Source organism: Cornus florida, unplaced genomic scaffold (assembly GCF_030987335.1).
Source record: "Cornus florida cultivar Cherokee Brave unplaced genomic scaffold, ASM3098733v1 CherokeeBrave_3.0.0_Hap2_Chr04, whole genome shotgun sequence".
Taxonomy (NCBI): Eukaryota; Viridiplantae; Streptophyta; class Magnoliopsida; order Cornales; family Cornaceae; genus Cornus; species Cornus florida.
In genome coordinates, this window is record NW_026775574.1 from 1,628,782 (window position 1) to 1,638,543 (window position 9,762).

The 9,762-nt window shown below is 35.2% G+C and overlaps 1 protein-coding gene across 1 annotated transcript; it reads left to right on the forward strand.

Moving 5' to 3' along the window:
* Positions 1 to 6,065: 6,065 nt before the first annotated feature.
* LOC132302435 (zinc finger protein SHOOT GRAVITROPISM 5) lies at positions 6,066 to 8,732 on the forward strand. Its single transcript, XM_059799298.1, has 3 exons — positions 6,066 to 6,533; positions 6,665 to 7,067; positions 7,695 to 8,732. Exons 1-3 carry the CDS (start codon positions 6,407 to 6,409, stop codon positions 8,503 to 8,505), a joined length of 1,341 nt encoding a protein of 446 aa, XP_059655281.1. The 5' UTR covers positions 6,066 to 6,406; the 3' UTR covers positions 8,506 to 8,732.
* The last annotated feature ends 1,030 nt before the right edge of the window (positions 8,733 to 9,762 follow it).

Here is a 9,762-nt window from a genome sequence, read left to right on the forward strand (position 1 = left end):
ATCTTTCTTTGAATTTATTTAATTTTTTATTTTATTTATTTATTTTTTTGGGTTGGTAATTAACTTATTTACAACTATATATTATAATACACGGAGAGTATTTATGAAATAAGTGAAGATAGAACTTGTTAAATGTCAAGGCATTGAGATAATATATATATATATATATATATATATATATATATATATATATACTTAGTCCAAACTCCAAAGAAAAACATCTGCAAGAGATGTTAGCTTTTTCAGGTGCAGACACTAACATTGAACATGTCAGTCCTCCTCTTTTCCTCTCACCCACTCTTTTCCTCTCTCTCCAATGAAAACAAAAATGAAAATCCATTGAGAAAGAGGTAACAAACAATCTAAAAAACAAAAAAACAAAATCTTCTCTAATCCACAACTATTATGAGAGAGAGAGAAAGTGTGAGAAGTACCAGTGTACCATATTCATAGGGTACTGGATTCTACTGCTCCAATTAAGATATATGTTGTATTTCTGCTGGTTTCAATTAACTTTGAAAGACTAGTGAGATGCCAACTTTTGTTCAGTGCTTTGAATACCAACAAAACTAAACCAGACAAAAATACCTCATGTTTATATCATCATCACAATATATCTATATCTATATATATATATATATATATAGAAGAGGACAACATATACTTGCTCCCTCCCCTCTCCTACCACCCATAATCAAATTATTGCTTGGCACATCACATGCACTAAACCATCCACTGTTAATTTGTGCATCCCTCTCTTTCCTGCATGCATTAATTATACATATCATATACTAATATACATATACTGATTAATTTGAATTCTCAGTTACACCAAAATCAATCAGAAATTAATACGGAAAAATATCTATACATTACTTTGGATTGTCAAATGTTGTCGCTTTGTATGGTGTTAATTTTATAGAGTAAAATTATCTTTCCCGGACATTTAACTCAAAAGGATATTTTCAATTCGCAGGTTCATATTCTTTTTATCTACTACACTTCTTTTCCCCTTTCTATTCTGTAATACAATTCTTCTCAATAACATTAATTAGGCTCCGTTTGGATTGGTTTTTCAAACGTTGTTTTTGGTTTTTTGAGTTTGGAAGTCATTTTGAATAGTGTTTGGTTAATTTTTTAAAGAGCTTTTGAGTTTTGGAAGAGCGTTTCCAACTTCTCCAAAACGCTCTTCTAAAATATACGGGAATTATTACAGGTCCCAATTGATTCAACAATTGGATCATTGGAGTTATCGTGTTATTAGTCTAGGGTTTATTTTTTTAACCATAGGGATTCTTTCGGGAGCAGTATGGGCTAATGAGGCATGGGGATCATATTGGAATTGGGACCCAAAGGAAACTTGGGCATTTATTACTTGGACCATATTGTCCGTTCTAGTGAGCATTCCCACTCTTATTATCACTTCCGGTACTGGCAGGGGCAATTACCATGTTATTAACCGATCGAAACTTTAATACAACCTTTTCTGATCCCGCTGGAGGGGGAGACCCCATATTATACCAGCATCTCTTTCGGTTCTTCGGTCATCCAGAGGTGTATATTCCCATTCTGCCTGGATCCGGTATCATAAGTCATATTGTTTCGACTTTAGAGTTTTGAGCGTATTAATGAAACTTTTTAAATGACAAGCATACCCTTTTTATTATCTCATAACAAATTATAATTTCAACCATATCCCTATAAAAAAAAAAAACCACTAATTCTATTTCCAAACCCTAGTCTCAAAAAAAACTCACATCGGTGTTCTCTAGATGCATATCCCAACGATCCATCAAGCATTCAATCAGAGAAAAAAATTGAATAAGATTATTGCGAGAGATAACCAGTGGCTTTACTCCTTCAATCTTCCAATCTATCATTCGACCTTGGTATTTCTTCTCTTGCCTATTTCTTTTCCTTTTTTTTCCCCTATTTTCTCTAAATATTTTCAAAACTCCTCGACGAACAATCACTGGCTTCCATAGGAGTAATCGCCATATTCCAACGCTGCAACCTACCGTCACAAATCTTTAATTTTTTTTCACCTTCAAATTGAATTCCCTTTTGTTGCAACAGTGGATTCCAGTTATTTACCCAAAAATAAAGTTATTTATTTTTTTGTTTATCAAATTAATTCATCTCTGCATAGCATTTCTTTTTTTATTAGACTAATTTCAGATTAATTCACCATCATAGATCTTCCCTTCCCTGTATTGCAATCTAAAGTTGACCGTAGCAATATTTTTCTTTCTTCTTTTTCATTAATTTCCTTATAATATAATTAAGTTAATATAATTAAGTTTGTAATTATAAGGAAACAACAATATTTTTCTAGGAAAGTCATAAAGCATGAGATTAATTATTTTCTTTTTGGAAGAAAAATTAGAAACCTTCAATATTTTATTATTCTTATTATTATATTTTGGTAGAATCAAAATGTTCAATTACAAAATTTTCTAAATCGTTAAATAGTTTTTTGCAATCTCTTAATTGTTATTCTTATTGTTATTATTAGTATTATTAATTATTATGTTGCATATGGCATGCTGTGGATAAATTTGATTAAACTGAGTGGTTTATTTGTATGTCTTTACAAAAAGAGTTACAAAAAAATAGGTAAACAATAATTTAAAAAAATACTCTATCTAAGGGCAAAATAATTATTTCAGTAGTAGAAGAGTTTCCGTAAATATTTTGCCAAACAGATTGAAAAACTGTTCTACCATTAAAAGCTATTCTAAAATATAGTTTCTAAACACTAACAAATAAACTAAATAGAAGTGATAACTTTTGTTTCTCTTTTTCTTCTGCGTAAAAGCGGAAGCAAAAGTTATACCAAACGAGCCCTTAGAGAAGTATTCATATATATATATATATATATATATATATATATATATATATATATATATCTCCGATTGATTGTATTCCTTTTGTTTTTTGGTTGAATTTTTTTTAATGAGACTTATAATGTATAAGGTAAAATAGTCAATTATACTTTGAATTAATTATAATCATCATCATAAAGTAATTAATTAAGCACTCACATCTTCCTCTAGTTGTGATATTCATAAAACAACATACACATATAGATATAAATGCCAACTTTAGAAACTCTGACCTTGTGATTCTAGATCATTATGTTTTAATTACCTCCCATTAAGCATAAACATTAATCAAGATTAAGAAGTAGTTGAAATCATTCAGGGCTTAATCCAAGTGGCATCTTTTCTTTCTTACAAGTGGAAAGGGTGGGGGTTTGAATCACTAAACAAATCAAATGGATTTAACTTGTTTATTATATGATGAGAAAATGAGGATAGGGAAAGAGAAGAGAGAGAAAAGCGTAGTGAGAAAGCAGAAGCATAGATATATCTCAATTATCAATGTATATTTAACTTATTTATAGGCAAATCTTAAAGAAAACTCAATTGGTTAATTATACATAACTATGAAGAGAATGCTCTCATGACAGGAGTCTTGATTCTCATTATTTAACAATTGAATTGAAAATTTTATTAATAATTCATTTGACTCTCTTACAAGTATAAAAAAACCGTCTCAATCTAATACGAGTAATAGTTTAAAAGTTCAGGTATACTTGACCATCTTGGAACAATTAATGATCAGTATCTTCAAAATATAAAGTAAAATTTTCCAATAAAAGGAGAATGAAATTTATGAAGAAACTAAAATTAAAGAGAGACTAACAGGTTTAATTATTATTATTATTATTATTATTATTATATACACTTTATGTTTCAAAGTAGATGTCTACTTTAAAAACTGTGGGACGGAAGGAGTATATATACATATATCGCAATGTAGATAAGGAGAGGCAATATTTGGTTTGAATTAGCTAGCTGGGAATCGATGAAAACTTACAGAAATGATGACATTATTTACAGTTCCCAAAATGAACATCTATTTTGTGATGGAAAGAATATATATATTGTTAGAATATATTGTTACCATATATTGTTATAATATATTCTATAATATATTGTTACCATGTATAGGTTTACTGAAACGTGTGGGAGCTTGTCCATTTACCCAAAAGTTCGAACTATTGTGTAGTACTGCATACCCACTCATTTATACACACTTCAACCCCCATCTAAATATGATATGAGACAAGTTTCACTTGTAACATTTTCTCCCACCCGAACTCGCGCAATGCCCTTGTTGCGGTCGGACCACCCTGCCTATCCGAGGATAAACCCAGACGCCCTCCGGGCAGGGGACTTGGCATGACCCCGGATTAAGGATTGGGTCTGACTCTGATACCAACTGTAACGGGTGGACGCTTACCTACTTACCCAAAAACTCGAACTATTAGGTAGTGCTGCATACCCACCCATTTATACACACTTCAACCCCTATCCAAATCCGATGTGAGACAAGTTTCACTTGTAACATTTACCATATAGGGTTTAGGTTTACTTGCTCTCCACACATGATGTCTCCTACATCTCACATATAAATACAATATAGAGTTTTATACTCTCTCTTATTTCTAAAATGGTATCAGAGCCTTTCGATCTCTGGTAAACAATCTACCAGTTTATTGTAGTTACTATCGCATATAACATGCACACCATTATTAGCCTCATCCTCGGTGGCAGCGGTTAACTAACACGTTTCGGCACTCCAAGATCTTCATAAAGATCTTCAAATGCCCCGTCCAGGGAAGCCTCGTTGTCTAAGTCTTCTTTCGGGAAACCCAACGAGATGCCTCATTTAAAGAAGCCCCGTTTAGGGATGCCTCGTATAGGGAAGCCTCGTTCAGAAATGGTCAACGTGCTGGATCAGATCCGTCACTGCACCATCATACGCCTTAAGTGGTAATCCCACTCTTCTATGCGCTTTCATGAGCACCAGTGGTAATCCCGCACCTCAATGTGTCGGATCAGCTCCGTCATCGCGCCATCAGTGGTCATCATGCGCTCACACGGGCCTTTAAGGTGGTGAATCTTCACAAATTCATCACCCATCAGTTATAGTAGTTATCTCTAGGATGGCAACGTCAACCTATTCACACTCCGCATCTACCTCCAAAATATTACAGATCCACCTTACGTCATCTGACATATCAACATTGGTGCAACGTCAAACACATTCTGCAACGGTGCCAATAATTGTGCCACGTCACCTACCATGTCAGTTGCCATGCATCAGAGGTGCTAGCAGTAGTACCAAGTCACATGCCACTTTAATTGCCATGTCAGTAACCACGTTAGCATCGGTGCCACGTCAACTACATCAAGGTGAAATGATTGTCTTTAAACTCAAGATAACTTTCATATAACCCACCTTGACTTTGAGGGGTTGTTAGAATATATTGTTACCATATATTGTTAGAATATATTCTATAATATATTATTATCATGTATAAGTTTACCATATAGGATTTAAGTTTACTTGCCCTCTACACATGATGTCTGTCGTATAAACTCTCGTATATTCTTACATTTCACACATCAATACAATACAAAATTCTATACTCTCTCTTATTTCTAACATTTATCACACTGTAGATTGGTTTGAATTAGCTAGGTAGGAGCCTTAGGATGAAAACTTGCGGAAATGATGACATTGGAGTGGAAAGTGAGTAATGGTGCTTCACTTCATTCTGTCTTTTAAAAAGCTGCTTCAAAAACATTAATCATGTTTACTTTGAGGCCGGACATTAAAATAAGAGTTACTTTGGTCAATGAAACTCTTTTTTAACCACTTAGCTAGCTTTTTACCACTACTTTAGAAGAGAGGTCACGTGAGGGGAGATATGAGGTCACGTGTAACTGAGGGTCAGTCCTGCAATTATTCATGCAAATTACAGTAGTGATGAATAATGAGTGTTTGTTTTGATATGGAGGGATGTTTTCTTGTTTCTGTGTCCGAATGCGAATACTGTGTCTGTGTGGGATCAAGTTTCAAGCAATGTGATTGGGTCAGTACTCATCAGGCCCAACGTACCCCACAGTGCCCACCCACACACACCCACACAACACACGTATCACACACATATATCACACACTATCTCTCCTATTCCAATATTCCACAGTTGCAAGCTTTATATAGAAGACTTGCCTTAACCTTACCTGCACAAGGTGGGGGGTCAATGAAAGAAAGCAAGAAAGTTCATAGAAAAAGCTAGCTAAAGCTTAAAAGCTCAAAAGAAAGCTGATCCATACCACAAAGCTACCAAGTGCTCTTCTCTCTCTATCCATTGCCCCTCTCTCTTTCTCTCTCTAGCTATGATCAGTGCTAAAGAAACAATTTAATAAATTAATTAATTAATTAATTCCCACTTGAAAAGTCCTCGTACAGGGGTATAGGTGAGGTAGGGATTGATTAATATTATGCTTCTTCCATATCATCATCTATAAGATATATATTCTCACCACCCATGTTAGTCGACAACGCTGCTGCAGCAGCACCCACATCTGGTCCATCTTCTTCTTCTGATGCCTTCACTTCCTCACAAAATGGGTTTCTTACTAACAAAAGGAAAAGAAGACCAGCTGGTACACCAGGTATATATATATATCTATATCTATATATTCAATATTCATCATCATATTTACAAGTACTGTAACTGGGTTTTTCTTTTTTCTCCTTAATTAATTAAATTAACATCATTCATGATCATGCTATATATATATAGATCCAGATGCTGAGGTGGTTTCACTATCGCCAAAAACTTTATTGGAATCAGACCGATACGTGTGCGAGATCTGCAACCAAGGGTTTCAAAGGGACCAGAACCTTCAGATGCACCGGCGTCGGCACAAAGTGCCGTGGAAGCTTCTGAAGAGGGAGTCGGGGGATCAGGTGAAGAAGAGGGTGTTCGTGTGCCCCGAACCCAGCTGCTTGCACCACCACCCATCCCACGCTCTGGGCGACCTCGTCGGCATTAAGAAGCATTTCAGGAGGAAACACAGCAATAACAAGCAGTGGGTGTGTGACAAGTGCTCTAAGGGATATGCTGTTCAGTCTGATTACAAGGCCCATCTCAAGACTTGTGGTACCAGAGGACATTCTTGCGACTGTGGCCGTGTCTTTTCCAGGTAGTTTTTTTTATTTTTATTTTTTATTTTTAAATTTAATTAATCCCTTTTTCTTATATAATTATTTTCATTAATTTCTCTCTGTATAGGATCTCTTGGCAGTCCTGTTGCTGAATTTGATCTCTGTTCTATGTTTCTTTAATTGATTTATTTTCATGATCTGTTTCTCTATTTCTCTAGTCACTGAAACCCTAAAATTCCCAAAAAAAAAAAAAATAAATAAATATTTAAATATGCAAGAAATAAAAATATGTCAATTATACTAATTTTTGGTACTTTTATTACTTCTGGTTAACTTTTTTTTTTTTTTTCCTACAGTTATTCATGATCCATAAATATGTTATGTATTGATCATCAATGTGAATTTCAATGATTAACAAGATCCAGTAGTACTAATACATACCTTATCAAGTTTAGTGTTGTATATGTGAGTGAGTAAGGTACTATTCTGGACAACAGTTTTTATTAGCTCCAAAGCAAGTCACATGTACGTACATGAAGGAGATTAATTTGGTTGCTTTCTTGACTTAGTTGTGATACTTATTAATTAATTAATTAAATCATTTTGGTCAAAGACGTACACCATAAACAAACCAGCTGATTAATTACAGTGTTGCTTTATCTCAGAGTAGAGAGTTTCATTGAACACCAAGATACTTGCAGTCTTAGGCATGTCCAGCCTGAGTTGCAGGCATTGCAGCCGGGCTGCTCGTCTCGAACAGCTTCAAGCACCAGTCCCTCAAGCGACACCAATTTCAGTATTGTCCCATTGCCTATAACTGCAGCAATGCCAACATTACCGCCTGCTGAACGTGTCTTCTTAAGCGCCAGCGGGCGTCACAATTCGTCATCTCCTCCTGTGGATCATGATCATGATCATGATCAGCAGCAACACAATTTGGAACTTCAACTCTTGCCATCATCAAACACTTGCTGCATGTTGCGGAACTCAGATGAAAATCAAGAAACTCATTTGAAACTCTCGGTTGGGTCATGCAGTGGCGGCGAATTGAGTGCTGAACCGAACTGCCCAAAATTGGATGCAGGTAGAAGCTCTCCGCGAGAAATTAGGAATGTAATGGAAGCCACATTGGAAATATCAAGGTTGAAAGAAGGGGCAAGTGAGCAGCTAAAGTTGGCCATGGCCGAAAAGGCCTTAGCTGAAGAGGCTAGACAACAAGCAAGGAAGCAAATTGAGTTGGCCGAGTTGGAATTTGCCAATGCCAAGAAAATTCGACAAGCAGCACAGGCTGAGCTCGAAAAGGCTCAAATTCTAAAAGAGCAGGCCACAAAGAAGATCAGCTCCACCATTTTGGAAATCACCTGCCATGCTTGCAAGCAACAATTTCAAGCAAAAACAACCACAGCACCAGCTGATGAGGCCTCCCTTGCTATGAGTTATATGTCATCGGCCACAGAAGGTGAAGGAGAGTTTTAGTAACAAATTATGATTTAGCAACTCTCGATCTCACCCAATCTTTTTAATCTTTTATTTATAAATTGCCACCCTTTTTTTTGTTTCCCCTTCTCTTTTTGATGATATATCATTTGGGTGTTGTCATATGGTGTCAAGATGTAGAACTAGTGAAATGTAAACTTGTTGTTGTTGTGTGTTGAAAATTTCTTCATTTGTTTCTAATGGAAAAATGCGACAATTGAAGTTTAGTTTTAGAAAATTTAAGTAATAACCGGAGGGAGGAGTTTTATATCATCAAAATTAATTTCCTTTTTCTTTTTCAATCTAGAAAAATAACAGCACATCTAACCTTTTTCGGAATCTACCATGATGATGGGAGTTTTGTGCAATAGGTTTCTTTTTCGTATGTGCCAAGATGCCATGTGGATATTTTTAAATGCTAATTAAAATGAAAGATGGAACTTCCATTTATGTTACTAATTAAGTTGAAAGTCAACATCCTCGGTCAATTTTTGATTTTTTATGATGGACTATGACTGGCTGACAATATATTGATTTTTTTTTTTTCAAAAGAATTGGTTGGTCTGAAATTAAGGAAAAAGAAGCAAAGAAGTGGAGGTTATGATGATGATCTTTAGAGCTACATATAGTTGAAGGAACAGGGTTGGTTGATAGAAGAGTGTGATAGGTAAGACCAATCCTCGATCCCTCACCATGAATTTGAATAAACGACTTAGAACTTGGGGAATCTAGCTTCCTTTCACTGTTGCACTGACACCCCCTAAGTTGGCAATCATGAAAAGGGGTGCAAGGTCTCACACAATTTGACACAAGCTAGCCATATACTACTGTTTGAGATACTAGAATAGGCCTTTTTCACTCATAGAATTTTGGTTTATTTAATTTTTTTATTTTATTAAATCTTCCCAAAAGGCTTGAACAACTGAAAATTGGTTTTAACTCCCTTAACCACATGATTTGAACTCCTAATTAAGTCGACCTAATAATCAATTACTGGTATTTGAGGGGGGTCATGGGCCATTTGTTTGACACACCATTGGTTACAAGCACAAAATGAGTGTGTGGTTATTCAATGAGAGAGAGAGATCTAGAGAGGAGGGTGGGGTGTCGTTTTTATTGCACTTCTGTAGATGACTATAAATGCGTATAGAGTTAACGCCATGTTTTTCAGTGCCAAAGTTGAAATGGTTAAAAGACAGGGAAATGTCCCTTTCAAAAATAAAAAAATACAACACCACCAAACACATATACTTTTAT

Excerpts from the sequence above, each read along its gene's own strand:
- LOC132302435 (XM_059799298.1), top strand. The coding sequence starts at position 6,407 with ATGTTAGTCGACAACGCTGCTGCAGCAGCACCCACATCTGGTCCATCT. Across the intron at positions 6,534-6,664 it reads AAGACCAGCTGGTACACCAG|ATCCAGATGCTGAGGTGGTT; the intron begins GTATATATATAT and ends ATATATATATAG. Across the intron at positions 7,068-7,694 it reads TGTGGCCGTGTCTTTTCCAG|AGTAGAGAGTTTCATTGAAC; the intron begins GTAGTTTTTTTT and ends GCTTTATCTCAG.